A 15,964-nucleotide genomic window follows, 5' to 3' on the forward strand; every position below is an offset into this window, starting at 1 on the left:
ATGACACATGGGAGTGTAAATACAAGCCATTATATCATCAAATCAGTCTTCTAACCAGGGAAAGATGTTGAATGGGAGTGTGGTAGTTTTACACTGTTGTATTTCTGTCTGCACCCATGCTTCTAAATTCACAGGTTTATTCCAGATGGATCAACTTTCAATAGAAGCAATTTTATATATCCACATACAAAGAACATTTAATAAAAAATAAGACCCTACCCTAAAGGATGTTTAATATGTGATGGACTTTATCTGAAATAAGGGTGCTGAACCTAAAACAAAAGTAACCTATTATAGGTGTATATTTTCATCTCGCTAGAAGGTTGCAGTAAACACACCAGAAATGAATGGACATTTTAAAATCCATCCCTAGATGAAAAACCCTTCTAGGCTTATAGGGCATTTTTATTAACTAAAAGATAGCAAGATAAATATGGAAAGGAAAATGGGTCTCACAATACAAAGTTTACTGAGGAAAGAAATGAGAAGTCCAACTAAAGAACAGGGAAGATGGCATTTTCAGGCTTTTGCCCTGAGACATCATATCTATTTCATCTTTCATCCCAGCATGGCATTTTAGCACATAGTAGATGCTTAATAAATACCTTCGTTATAATTTTTATTAGATAATTATTATCATATGTGCTACAGCAAATTCCTTAATTTGCAGACTGTGGAGTTTTCTGTAAATCTGTCCCACAGGACTTTGCTTACTGCCCACTGCTACTTTGGAAGGAAACAATCACACTTTTTATCTACTAGATGCAAAATAAACCCTAAAGTAATCTGGGTTGTTTTATTCATTCATTCAACAGTATTTATTGAGCGCTTACTGTGTGCAGAGTACTGTACAGGGCACTTGGAAAGAACAATTCAGCAACAAAGAGAGACATTCCCTTCCGACAACGGGTCACAGTCTAGAAGGGGAGAAAAGGTGTGACTGCTCCAACACCCACAGTGGAACCAACACACCATGTTTCTTCGACACCATGAGCAGGAGGGACGCAAATTGAGAATACAGTCCGTTATTCGCATGACCCACAACTAGCATATACCCAAGTGCCCTCAGCTGGGCAGAAGGAGACAACAGAGATGTGGGCTAGTCAATTTTAAAAGTACCTTCCTGGATGATTCACACAAGCAAATGTTTGGCTGATCCTCAACTGCCTTCGAATTCACATTTATTCTTTCAGAATTGATTACAAACTGATTATTGTTTAAATAACTTATCTCAGAACTACTTAATGACATAAGTGGCTAATCTGATTACTCAGTCACACTGTTTGTATATTTTTTTTAAAAGATTTTTTTCCACCCTTAGGAACTAAGAAAACAATAACCACAAAGGGAAATGTAAAACTGACAATAGGTAAACTTTTTTTCCATCTTTATACGTTCATCCAATTTAAAAAGAACTTTAAATCAAGACAACCCATTTAAACTTGACACTGTACCATTATCTATGATTGTTTTGATATTTCTGAGATCCAAGAGAGCAAGAAATGTGGAAAATAAATATGTTTTCAATTGATTAGCACAAAGCTTTAGGATAAATTTTATTTAAATAAAACTTTGACATAAGTACAGAGTTAGGCATAGATTTGAATTGAGAAGTCAAATTATTTAATACTAAACTGAACTCTAATGTAGCAACCGTTGTGCTTCCAAGCACATAATAGTCAGATAAATGCATTTTTTTCCTCTTCCATACTTCTTTTCCACTGGGATTACTGAAATGTGCATGTCTAGATTGTCTCTAGTGCACTGCGACTTTTACCAAACAAACCTCTTTTTGATTCCCTAGCTGTTAAATGAAGAAAAATACTTTCATTTCTTCACTAGGGCGAGAGCAGCATGCTTAAAGCATTTTTACATAAAAGTAGATTCATATTAATATTATCGCTTCTTCTTCAGCCCAATTAACATTTAATTCCTTAGGAACAAAGTTCAGTCTGTTGCAATACTTGAAAAGAACATTTTTAAAGGCATTTACTGTAAAACAGACCCCAAGTGTGTGCTTAGGTGAGACTAGTTTTAATAGAACACACTGAAAATGAATTGCTATTAAGTGGATTGAAAACGGACAGAATTTACCACTAAAAGGAAATAGATGAGCTATAAAATAAGACTAGCATTTATGATTTGCTGAACCTCCAATATTTGATTTATACCAGAATAAAAATCTGACTTTTAAAGCTAAATTGAACAGAACAGTTCCAATTAAAAATAATTTAGATCTGTTAATTTTTGTAAAAGGTATATTTCAACCCCAGAATCTGTGCTAATTGTTTTATATTATCTTTATGGGATAAGAATTGTACCTCTTGTACTTCTTTTGAACAGAACACAAATGTGGGATCTAAATAAATACTATTTAGTTAGTTGATTGGCTTCTCAAGACTACTTTAGATTTTAGAACCCGGCACTCTGTTATACCACAAACCTCTGCACTCGATTGTAAATTTCATGCACTCAAATCCAGAAAAAGAGCATCTATTACCAATACTATTCACTGACTGACTTATTTACTGATTTGACTGAATGACTCTGCAAACTTTTTACTCATCTTGAATGAGTCTCACACACACACATCCTTCCATTATAGCATGGGTTTCAGGCATCAGTGAATCAATAGTATATACTGAACACTGTGTGCAATGTACTGTATTAAGTCCTTGGGAGAGTACAACACAAAAGAATAGGTAGGAAGGTTCCTGCCCACAAAGGGTTTACAGACTAGAAGGGAATACAACCATTAAAATAAGTTACAGAGAGACATGATTCAGAGCCCATCAACTCAGGTTTCAGAAAACACTCAAGCTTTCCCAGGGCCTTCCGGCTAATCCTCCTTCCTTTCCTAGACTGAGTTGTGGGAATGGGATGCACAGGCTGGAAGGACTCACTGTTATTTGAGGATGTCCACAGTCCTGCAATTTGATTTAATTAACGCATTTCTACTGAATGCACAGGAGAGAGAGAGAGAGAAAGAGAAAGTTTTCTTACTAAGCTTAAGATACAGATATTCAATCTTTTCTCCCTACAAATGACCATGGTGATTTGATGCCTATATCAAAGGAGATATAAAAAATTGCGAAAATCCACTGCTATGTTGACTGACAAATGAAAGATATCAAGGCTATGGAAGGCTGATTTGGAGTTGTCACCTTTAAGAGAAATGCAAGAATAGGAAGGAAAATTTCAAAACTGTAGAAATTTGTACTCTATTCCAGGAAACTAGGATAAAAGTACAAATAATAATAATAATAATAATGGTATTTGTTAAGCACTTACTATGTGCCACGCACTGTTCTAAGCACTGGGGTAGAAACAAGGTAATCAGGTTGCCCCACATGGGGCTCTTAATCCCTATTTTACAGATGAGGTAACTGTGGCAGAGAAGTGTAGTGGCTTGCCCAAGGTCACACAGCAGACAAGTGGTGGAGCCGGGATTAGAACCCACATCCTCTGACTCCCAAGCCTTTGCTCTCTCCACTAGGCCACGCTGTTTCTCTATAATAATAGCCTCAGCAATAGGGTGGGGAGGAGAATAGGCTTCCAGAGATAGCAGTAAAAGCCACCAGAAATGGCCACCCTTGAGATGTTTTAGGGAAGTAGAGGCAGGATAGCTGGCAACAAGCTTGGTCATGAAGAGCTTAGCTCTGCCAATCTCTCCCCAGATGCCCTGCTGTTCTTTCCTGAATCTTACCCAAGCTGACTCTCCATATCCTTTCTCCCAGAGAACTGAAGATAGGATTGTGATTGGTCAGAACCTCCTGTTACACTGAGCCAACGCTTCTCATAACAAAATAGCACCCTTCCTGTGCTCATGGTGTAGTCAGAGATGTGGTAAATGTTTTACTTAGTAGAAAATGGAAAAAAAAGTCCTAGCGCTTGCAGTGAGAGGCCCAGACTTAGCACAAAGCTGAATGGTGTAACATCTGTGAGCTTTTTACAGCTCACACATTTTCTGAACATTCAACCACAAATGATTGCTCTTAGAGTAAATGCTTCCTTTCATTAGCATTAACAGAATGCTGTTTGACTTTGGGAAAGTCACAACTTCTCTCTAAAATGAGGATTCAATTTTTGTTTTCCCTACCTGCAAGCTGTGAGCCCCATGTGGGACTGGAACCATATGCCAGATCTGATTATCTATTATCTTGTATTGATCCTAGTACTTACTACAGTGCCTGGCACATAGTACGGGCTTAACAAGTACTATTATCATTATTACTGAGCATTTACTGGTGCAGAGGCACTTAGCAGACAGACAGAAGTGGTATCAAATTGAACCCTGCTCTTAATGACCTTAAAATCTTTACGGTGTGACTCTTGCTGTAAAAGTTGCTCAGGTGCTCATGTTATCAATTTCTATGCTTTTGTAACATTAACTATTTTGTTTTGGAAGCAGGCAAGAATCAAGGGTGCTTTACTGACTTGGATGCACCCCTAAAAGGTGCAATGAAGCTATGAACACTTAATACAGATTAGTATATGCGTTTTGACCAATTAATAGAATATATGGGTGCATTTCAAGGTTTGATATGAAATAAAATGATTGTTAAAAAAAGCATATGTACTTACAGCTCTCCCTAATGGCAAATCCAGTCTGGGATCCTGATTTCATGTTCATCCTGCTCTGAAAACTGAAGTAACTACTGTGTTTAACAGTTTAATGAAGTGATTTTGTCTCGCCTTTTCACTTACCTTTTATATTTGCTCTCATCTTTTAAGATTTAACACCAAGCTAAATCTTGGCATTCACTTAATGGTCCTATGAACAAATATCAGCAATTGTGAAAACTTAACAGTTATGAGATATAAGATGTTTACACTGTTGGAAGGTTGATGTATGTCAACTCTCTAAGGTTATTCTTAGTTCAACTGCTATGTAAACTCTTGATGTCATCTTGTGGAGCCTGCCCTGTAGGACATAATATATGTGTTAATCGTATTATAGAAAATGCATAAAATATCCGGGTATGACCTCTAAGTTCACTGTTTTTTCCTCAACAAATAACAGAGTTGTATTGCATAAGTTCACATGAAGCACAAGAGTACAAATGAAAGGAAATCTCTCCACATGACAATATTTCCCCACCCAATTCATGTGGATTTTGTGTTTCAAAGTTCATAAATTCAGAGAGTTGTCTTCAAAGACAGTGATTATTGAAGACTTTCTGAAATACTAAGAAAATACCGCACAATTATCCTTCCTGTGTATCAAATAACCACGTACTCTGGATGCCTGTCACATTGTCTAGTTTTCTTTCTGAAAAAAGTACCTTAAGAAGTAATAACTCAGTGGGGAAAAATGATTATGTACCCATTTTTAAACTGTATACTAGACTATCAGATTTAAGTCTTGAATTGAACTTAATAAAAAATGAATTATGGTATTTGTTAGGTGCAAATACCGCTTGATGATCAAACAGTCCCTATTCCATGTGGGGCTCAGAGTCTTGGAGAAAGGAGAAAAGGCACTTAATCCCAATCTCACAGAGGAGGAAACTGAGTAAATTCTCCCCAAGGTCACACAGCAAACAGGTGGCAGAACTGGAATTAGAACTCAGGTCTCCGGACTCCCAGTCCTGTATTTTCTTTAACTGTTTTTCTTTTAATTTTTTTTGGAAAATATTACCTTTGTAGGGAAGTTTAAGCCGGGGAATATTTATTTTAGAAGTCCTTATGACTGGAAGAAACAGCGTCATCACACAAAGCATCACGAAGGCCTGAGAGGTTTGAAAATCTTGGCTTCTGCATTTTTCTTCTTTCTTAATATTCATGGTGAGAAAAATTCTTGTTTCCACACAATGTTAAATTAATCTGTAAGGAAATAAATGAACATTGGTGACGTTTGTATCTTCATTCCACTGAGTCTGATGTAAAAAGTTGCAGCCTCTTTTCCAAAGACCTTAGGAAAAAAATCACAGTTGTTCACAAAATCAAAACATTTACAGGAGTTCCAGTTTCCTTACAATAACAAATAATATTAATAATTTGGTGTCAGCTCTTTCTTTGTGGCACTATAGGGCAAGACAACAATCTTGGACCACAGAGAGGCATTCCAAACTTGCATTTGTAATAATAATAATAATAATAACAACAATGTGATTTGTTAAGTGCTTTCTATGTAAAGCACTGTACTAAACTGCTGGAGTATCTACTCTCTATATGACATAATCAAATTGGACACAATCCCTGCCCCAAAGTCTAAGCAGAAGAAAGAACAGATATTGAATGCTTATTTTCTAGGTGAGGAAACTGAGGCACAGAAAAATTAGGTGACTTGTCCAAGGTCACACAGCAGGTAAGTAGCAGAGTAGGGAATAGAAACCAGGTCCACTACTGGCAGTACAATCACTAACCTCACCAACACCAAAATTCCACTCTCCAAACACAACCTCCTGACTTGTCTTCTCTCCCATATCCCCCTCCCTTCAAATCCATCCTGCTTTCCCATTAATACCTCGTATATTTTGACCCCATTCAATTTTCTAAAGTCATCATCCCCTACTTGGTCCCTACCTTATCTCGATACACCAATCCTGAATACTGCCCTCTCAAATGAACTTAATTCTCTTACTCCCATCCACACTCTGATTTCCTATCACCAACTTGCTGCCATGTATCAACTCTACATTTCCTCTACTCTTGCAGAGTAGAACTGCAGAGGTCTGCTGGTAGAAATCTAGTCATCATACCAACCTCCTCCAACTCAAATTCATCCTCACCTTTAATTCTGCTCTCTTATTTGTCCAGCAACAATACTTCTCCATCGTTACAGACTCGCATGCTTATTTCCCACAACAATCTTTTCAGACATTTAACTCCCTCGTCAATTCCTCGCCCCCCTTTAATTTCCCCACCCCTTCCGGCTCCCTTCAGTTATCACTCTCCTACCATTCCTCTCCCAACTCTTTGAGAGAGCTGTCATTTATGTTACTATCATTATTATTGTTTCCATGTAAGGTGGGGCTTGGTAACATCATGCAGACACCACGATGTATATTTTACAAAATTAGAGTAAACTAACTCCAGGATGTCAGAAGCAAGACCTGCAAGAGGAACTCCAGCTACATTGTTCATCTTCTAAATGGGAAAACTGAAATACAGGAAGGTTAAGGACTTCCCAAAAATAGCCCAGCAAATCAGTGAGGAGAGACAGGAACCTGGGTTCTCTCCCAGCAGTCTTTCAACTAGCCTACACTGAAAATTCAGACCATATCTACTCATCCTGTATATTTTAGCCACTGGTCAACATTCTCTTTCAAAAGCATGCTGTCTGAGAAAAGCAAAGCACTTTGGATGAACTGACATATTACTAGTGAGCAACAAGTCTTCACTGTTGTGCACCAAACTACTTGTGATGACCCATTTATTGTTCTCAATACACATTTATTGTTCTCAAGGACATAGCAATCTAGTAAGGCAAATTAGCACATAGATACTTTCAGAAATAAGCACAGTTTATCTCTGACCCCAGTGCTAAATAAGCCAAATGCGTAAATGAAAGGCATATTTATCCAAGCAGTGGAGACAGTCTACTCCCATAACCATGAATCCCATGTCTATGAACTCAGTCATAAAGAACTGTGAAAAGGAGGGGAGTGCCCGAGGTCCAGCAACTCCTTCTTGCTAAAATACTCCCACTTGCAGCAGATGACAAGATAGAACAGTAGCTGTACAGATGTTTCAGTGTATTACTATCCATCGAATTATCATCACTACATCAAACTCCAGCCACAAAACTCCCATTCATAAGGTATTCTTGGGCCCAATGAAAAAGGTTAGAACATGTGTTCAATGATCTATACATAACCATTAAGAGAGAAACAGCGTGGCTCAGTGGAAAGAGCCCGGGCTTGGGAATCAGAGGTCATGGGTTCGAATTCCGACTCCGCCACTTGCCAGCTGTGTGACTTTGGGCAAGTCACATAACTTCTCTGTGCCTCAGTTACCTCATCTGTAAAATGGGGATTAACTATGAGCCTCATGTGGGACAACCTGATTACCCTATATCTACTTCAGCGCTTAGAACAGTGCTTGGCACATAGTAAGCGCTTAACAAATACCAACATTATTATTATTATATCCTGGAGAACAACCACCAAGTATTCTATGACCACTTTGGGAGAAGAATACTAGACCAAAGAGAGCATTGGTCTGACCCAGGAGTGACTTTGTTTTAAAAAATGAAACCCACACCAGTCAGACCTGGATTTGCCCTCATTTTGTATTTTCTTTCAGTTTAACTCCATGTACTGTTGGCACATCCAAAATGATGAAGTGAATAAACTGTTTCGGGATAAATAAGAAAGTTCCAAAGATATGTCAGTGAGAGAGAGCAAAGGACATTGACTCCACTGATGGAATTATTACAGTATCAGATCCACATCATGTTTATTCACATAAAGCCTTAAAATTAGCTATAAACACTAATTTATGGAATTTGCATCGGCTCCACCCCCAATCACCAAAGTCAATCCTGCCTCACTTAGTTATCCTGATAGTTTTCAAACGCTTCCCACATCATTCAGCTAAGAGAAAACAAGCATCAACTATAAGGAAATCACTCCCCTTTACGTCCGGATCCCTCACAAAAATCACATTTTCTTAGAAAAAAAAAAATACTCAGACAGGAGCCAGAAAGGAAAGTCAGGTGAGTTCAGATTATTACAGGTGTGTTCAGATTATTACACCACAGGCCTGTGGGCCAGTGCTTATTTGCAAGGCATAAATGTATGATTATGTAAGTATATGCATATGCATTGAGAGGGAGGAAGGGATTCCATTCGTTTATTTTATTAGCAATAACAACCTTAGTGCAGGACATTTCTTGAAAATTAATGACCAACTGAGGTTAATGGCCCTCGGCAGGGCCTCAGGCTATCTACTCCTCCCCACTGGTCATTAATCCCCAAGACATGCCCTGTGCCTCCATTACCATCAGTTAAGTAGATTGATGTCCTGTTCTTCAATGAACAGTAGTGGTACTGTTCAGTGTAACCCAACTCATTACTATTGCTAAATATCACATCATAGAACAGCTTACTTGAGAAGAATGACAACCCCAATAAGCGCCCACAAGTGCCAAATCACACTCAAAGGACAAAAAAACTTTTTGCTATTTCCCTGTAATTTGCTACAACCAGTCTCTTTGAACACTGGCTTATTCAGAATTCTCTGTCATCCTTCCCAGGTAGATAATTCTATGTGGATCTCTTCACTTGTGATAATTTATGGGTCAGGTGGCTTGCCAGCAACCCCTCCATTCATCTGCTGCTATCTTGCCATCTTCTTGAGAGGAGGGGTATGTGCCTCCCGCATCTGGGAGGGATTATGCCTGAGGAGAGGTGCGATGTGACCCAAAGTGGGTGGATTTAGTCAACTACATAGGTTAGACTGCGTGCTACTGTCTGAAGCAAGTCAGACCTGGAGCCAATTAACGAATGTAATTTATTCCAGATGTTCAATGGAACAAACAACACTCTTGGGGATCCTCATATGTGGAGCCAGTAAGGAGCTCTCTGATTATGAGAGGTTTTTATACACTGTTCTGCTAAATCAGAGATCTAAATGCATAATCTAGCACTGAGGGAGACCATGTGCCTTATCCCTACAGAGTACACAGAGTCCAGAAAATAATGAATGGGTTATAACTCATCCACTTATGGCTTTTTTGGCTTTTAAAATGGAATTGCTATATGATTATATATACAGAATATTTTAATAACAATTAGTGATGGATAAGGATTATACCCTAGTACTTGAGACAGGAGGGAAAAAGTTAAAAATGATAGGCAGATAAATTATAAAGTGGGAGAATATGAGGTGGTTTATGTAGACAAAAAATAACCAGTGCCTGAGATGGTCTCTAAAGGCAAGGCAAACCAAACCTTTGGTTCCACTCCACACTCCCTATCACCATGAACACTGTTTTACTGTAGTGTCTAGCAGAGCTCCACAGAACCCAAAGGAGCCAGACTTGATACTAATAATTATGGTATTAAGCACTATATTAAATGCTGGGGCAGATATAAGATCATCAGGGTGGATAGCCACTACCTCACATGGAGCTCAACGCTAAGTAATAGGGAGAATGGGTATCAAATCCCATTGTACAGATGAGGAAACAGACACAGAGAAGTTAAGCTATTTACCCAAGGTCACATAACAGGCAAGTAGCAGAACGAGATTAGAACCCAGGTCCTCTGATTCCCAGGCCTGTCTTTTCATTTGTCATGCTGTTTACTTACAGGTCCAAATGTACATAAACGGCATGACACACCCCCAGATAAAGTAAATGATACTGTCATTAAATGACAGGGTAGGGAATGAGGCCCTAGGAGGTCTTTCTGCTGCTTGGAAGAATTCTGGAGAGATGCTTCCTTGCAAAATGGAAGGGAGTGCAGGAGTGGTTACAAGTTTGAGTCATCAGCATTCCATTGCTCCTTTATGCCCTGGCTAATTTTCTCCCAGTTCCCCACTACTATGTGTTCCTACAGAGCCTTGCTTGCTGGGAGAAGTGAGAAGGAAATTGTAGTAGTGGCATTTACTGTGTCTCCTTGATGTGGTGCACTGAACAAGTTGCTCGTGTCAAACAGAATAACAAAGTGACACTTTCCCTTCCTACAAAAAGCTTATACTCTCATAAGAGAGACAACCATAAAAATGACATCCTCAAAATAAGTAAATTGAGCCTGAGTGTCATCATCATCATCATCATTAGAAGCATAGAAATAAGTTCATAGGTAGCAACTGCTAGGTAACAATTGTGAGCCATTCTAGGTGGGGAAGGGAGGGAGATTAAAGGATGACCTCCCAAGTACAGAGGTAGCAGAGAGAGAGAGAGCACTGCCAGTCTCAAAGATCTTCCTCTCCCATTGTGTCCAAGGAACTAATTACAATTTGTAATACTTTTGAGCCTGGTAGTTTTAATACCATTTTATTCTTACGGGAAATAATAAAGGTGTCTTTCAGCACATTTACTGAAAAAACTCGATTTTATAGACCATCTACATATCCTGACTGGCTTCAATCCCATGCATTCAAGATCAGTGGGGGCTTTAAACTAGACTTTCGGAGTTGGACCCAGTTTAGGGTATTTGAAACATCTGTGGTGGATTCAACCAGTGCCAATGGCTCCAACTGAAAAAGAATATCTTTGCCGGCCACCCCTTTGATCTCAAAATACATGAACATTTACACTAGTCCTAGAAAACACAAATGTGACAGGATAGTGACCCCATAAATTATGTGGAACAAGTAACCTCCATAAAAGACATTTTAATTAACAGTGGCTATCCAATTGACTCATTGCTCCTGCAGTGCCCCAGTGGGATAATGGAAAGTATCAGAGGAGCTGAAGTATCTCCGGTAAGTGGTATGTTTCTGACCTGTGTTGGCTGGGAATGGGGTTAGGAATACTTCATTACGTGAGTACAATGATGCCAAAAGAGCTATAATAGCTAACAGAGCAGATGGGGACCACTTGGAGTGCTTGATGTCATCTGTTGCTCTAGAAAACAACACAGAAAATATGGATGAGATCATATTCTTTGGGCAGTGCAAGTGGCTAAGACAACAGAAAATGAATAAAGGATAGTTTGATGGATGAGACTTTCAGAAATATAACTGAAAAAATTACCAGTCCACAATCAGATCTGCACATCCAAAGATGGTTAAAGTTAAAGACAAGAATATGGCTCCCAATTTGTGGAGCCGGCATGCATATTTCTCCAATTGTTCCCTGTTTGTAATTTGTATTTTTTTCTCTATACCAGTAAAAACAGTTTGCAAGCATGTCTTGCACATCTAATTCAGAAAGTAGTTCAGGAATCTAGTTGCTGTCTGGCTTTTAAAAATTCAAGTTCAGTTATTTAGCTTAATCTGTTGCTAAAGAATACAGTTTGTCATTTTTTTTCCATAGAAAATGGAAAGGCTCTCATTTTGGAATGAGTTTCCTCCATTTGCCAAAAAATGATTACATGCATTTTAATCATATAGTCCCCCCACATAAATTATTATTGATTTACCCCACCACAAAAATCACTTTCATCTAATGTAATTTTAAATGTCTAATTTTCTAAATGTATTCTAGAGGAAATTAAGGAAATGATCCTATTTTTAACAAAGTGGTTTTAGAAAACTCCATATATCCAATTTATACTATGTATCTGGTTTCTGCTGCCTTTGAAATTAATAATTAATCAATGTTACAATTGATAATTACTTCAGCAATATTAGTATAATGAGAGGCTTCCAGAAAAATTAGATATATAATAATAAGCTCACCCTTTTTAACTTGGTAGTTTTTGGTCACTTAAGAGTTTAAAGTATTGATTATATCTCACACTTTAGGACTGTGTAAACACTCCCCCAAATTATCTAACAATAAATTACCTTGAATAAACCACTTATCTTCTATGAAGGTGAGTGAATGTTATGATTCTTTCTTACACAGATTCCTGATCTGGGAGTAGTACTTCTACCCCAGATAGACTGAAACCTTCTGAATTTGCTTTAAATGTGTTTATTTTAAATTTCCTCAAGGTGAAGCCTTGAAAAGTAGGCTTTTTGCTTTCCTCCTTTGAATGAAATGTCTTTGGGAAAAATAATAGATTTTGGGAGAGTAGAAGTCCAGAGCAATGGTGACTGTAGCTTTAACACTTTAGTCATATTAATTCTCCAATACTGCACATCATTTCAGATAAAAAATGTATAATATGCTAAATGAGCCCTAAGTAAACTTTAACTCCTTAAAAGGAACAGGAAAATATGGCACAGTATACCTTGAGTTGAGTTCTTTCCGTGCGGTATCATGAAAAACCATAGGGATCATACAAGTTTCTCTACTGGGTTATAGCAAGAAATAGATAGGTAAGAGATGAAGGATAGAGCAGATTGACACTTTAAAGTCAATAGTAAGGAATTCTTGTTTTAATGTGGAGATGGACTGGAGAGATAAGAATTGAATGTTGTTTTAGAAAAATCACCTGAGCAGCAGAGTGAAGTAAGGCCTGGAGTGGGGAGAGAAGGGAGGCTGGTGGACAGCCAAATTCTACAGTTGTTAGTGAACAGAGAAAGAGAGAGAATCAAATGAGCAGAGCTCAAATTGAGACCCATGGATTACTTCCAAACTTCCCCTGTTAAGTACTCTATCAATTATCCATGACAGTTGAGAGGGAATCACTGTAATAGACTGTACACTCCATGAAATAAAGGATGTCTTTTGCTGTTTTGAGTGCCTAGTAAAATGTCTTTCAAAAGGGAGGCATTCAAAAAACGCCACTGATTGACTTGGATAATCAACTTATGATCCATCAAAACCTCATGAAGCACCAAATGCTTTCTTTCTTTTATTGAAAGCTGCGAATTGGTAAAAAAAATAAATAATAAACCAGTTCATATTTAAGGACTTTTTGATTAACATCAACAGTACTTCCCACGAACCTACTAGGTATAGCACACAGAAACTGGATGCTTAAGGAACACACAGAAAACATACAAATGCTTTTTTTCCTCTACCACCTCTTATACAGGTACTAATGAAGTAGGAAGATACAAAAGATAGGTAACCAAATGAAGAAACTGTATTCATATTCCAGGTGATTCAACTGGATAAACTGTTCTCTAGTTCAGATCATAAACCTAAAGAAAAGCAAAATTAGAAAACAAAAGATAGGTGTCTTTCATCTCTAAATTAAGACCTTGTGGCCAGTCTTTTGCTGCTAGATTACAATATATATAAAAGATGTTTTCCATCTGTTCACAGAGAAAAATGATTTCTTGGACTTGATACTTGAATGAATTGTTAACTGCAAAAATGTTGTTTTGGAAAAGCAAAGGGAGTTGGCAATCACCGACATCCCCTGATCAAGGCAGACAAACAGGAATTCAGGACTGAAAGTGATTTTTTTAATTTTTTTTTTTGACAAGAATGATCTGGTTTGGCTGCCTTCACACTCTCAAGTGATGGAGTCCCCCATTGAAAATGCCAGATCAACTTCCATGCAGTCACAAAGACCTTGAGAAGGAGACTCTTAAAGGAATTCATTATAGTACCAGTGTCTAAAACAGCCCCACTTGGACATTCTTGTCCCTGCTAGTTGCAATCCCGCCAGAAGATACAGTGAAACAAGCGAGGAGGTGAGCAATGGTATCTATTGAAACTACAGCCACATAGAGTGAAATCTTCATTTACATAAAGCTCTCAGCCAGGGTTCCCAGTTGAGTTGGCACAACATAAGCTTCCAGGAATATTTATCCATCCATCTTCAGGCTCACATTCGGTCAAGTATTCCAAGGAGATACTGAATTCAGTTTTTAATCATAGATTGCCATAACTTCTTTGCCCAAGATGACGAATGACTAATGCTTTTTACTGACCACAGTGTATAGAGTCTGTACTTAGAGCTTGGGAATACGAGTCAAGAGAGATGGTAAACACAACTTCTGCCCACAAGGAGCTTACAATGTAAAGGTGACATAGCAGATTCAGCAGATTCCTACTAGTTTCTTCATTTTCCTTTGTTTTTCAGTAGAGAAACTTATTTTTTCCTAATTTTAGTCTCCCAAGTGCTTAGTACAGTGCTTCACACATAGTAAAGGCTCAAAAAATGATTGGTTGATTGACTGATGAAGTGGATAAAAATGTTATGGCACTCTACAAATACAAACTCATTAAAATATCCTTCTGGGACAGGTGGCCAAATGTGAGCTCTAAAATCGAAGTATAGATAATCTTGGAAGTACAGATATACTTAAAGAAGCAGCCTGGTCTTGTGGAAAATAGCACAGGTCTGGAAGTCAGAGGATCTGAGTTCTAATCCAGGCTCTGCCACTTGTCTGCTGTGTGACCTTTGGCAAGTCATTTGACTTCTCTGTGTTGCAGTTACCTTATCTGTAAAATGAGAATTAAGACTGGAAGCCCCATGTAGGCCATGGACTATGTCCAACCTGATTATCTTGTATCTAACTCTGGCATTTAGTTCAGGGAGCTGGCAAATAGTAAGTCCTTAACATATTTTTTTTTAAAAAAAAACCACTCATACTGAGTTGTTTCCCCTCAATTGTCCGGAAACCCCCCCCCCCACACACATACTTTTACTTAAACTAAAACAGTGCTTGGCACATACTAAGCACTTAAATACCATCTTTTTTTCAATATACATGGGCGTGTGAAGTACTTTTTAGTTTGCGGATATATTGCATACATTTACCAGTGGAGAAATAGAAAATCCATCTGTAGATTAATCTGTAGTTAGATTAATAAATCAGTAAATAAAACCCTCTCTTGTAGCCTAGTTTTTAATAAACTAAGCAACACAACTCCAGAAGGCAATGAAGCAGTGCTTTTCTCCCCACAAAACAGCACAGTTTGAAGTACATACTCTGAATCTGAGACAGGGAGGGTAAGAAAGAGGGAGAGAGGAAAAGAAGAGAAGGAAGAAACTGGTTTTTTTCTCTCCTTTAAATTATACTTTAAACAGTTCCAGAACCTGTAAACATGCCATGGCATTATTTATAACAGTTTCAGAGTTGCTGTATTTATAGCATACCAAAGGATTGAGGTTCTCCCACAGATTCAAAGAGATATTCTATTTCCTAAAACACCTCAATATAAACTACCAAAATGGAGTAATACAATACTCAAAAACGCTTGTGTAACAGTATCAATAAGCTTACATATTTCAGCTCCTCTACCATAAATGTTCAGATAACAATTGGCAGACACACTTTTCAAAACGAATAGCTTCACTTAAGACCAAAGTAAAATGAACAAAATACATGCCTATCCAAATTGTAATCCCAAATCCCCAATAAACATACAATTAAAAGGAATCACACTTAAAAAAATGATAGATGTCCAACTTTTTTTTAAAACAAGATTATGATCAATGTTGCTTCACTCATATTTGTGAGTAAATTGAGCAGTATGCTAATGGGCAAGAACAATATT

At 37.9% G+C, this 15,964-nt stretch overlaps 1 protein-coding gene across 6 annotated transcripts in view; it reads right to left on the reverse strand.

Annotated features, from left to right (window-relative positions):
- SEMA3D (semaphorin 3D) overlaps positions 1-15,964 on the reverse strand; it is a 171,232-nt gene that overhangs the window by 98,938 nt on the left and 56,330 nt on the right. For 5 of the 6 annotated variants that reach the window (XM_007670948.3, XM_029077347.2, XM_029077344.2 and 2 more), the window contains one exon: positions 5,642-5,826. In XM_007670948.3, coding sequence (XP_007669138.1) covers positions 5,642-5,786 — 145 coding nt within the window. In that variant the 5' untranslated portion in view covers positions 5,787-5,826. Of the gene's footprint in view, positions 1-5,641; positions 5,827-13,533; positions 13,638-15,964 lie in introns of those variants that run through there. The other variant, XM_039913904.1, reaches the window with a different exon arrangement.

Source organism: Ornithorhynchus anatinus, chromosome 13 (genome assembly GCF_004115215.2).
Source record: "Ornithorhynchus anatinus isolate Pmale09 chromosome 13, mOrnAna1.pri.v4, whole genome shotgun sequence".
NCBI lineage: Eukaryota > Metazoa > Chordata > Mammalia > Monotremata > Ornithorhynchidae > Ornithorhynchus > Ornithorhynchus anatinus.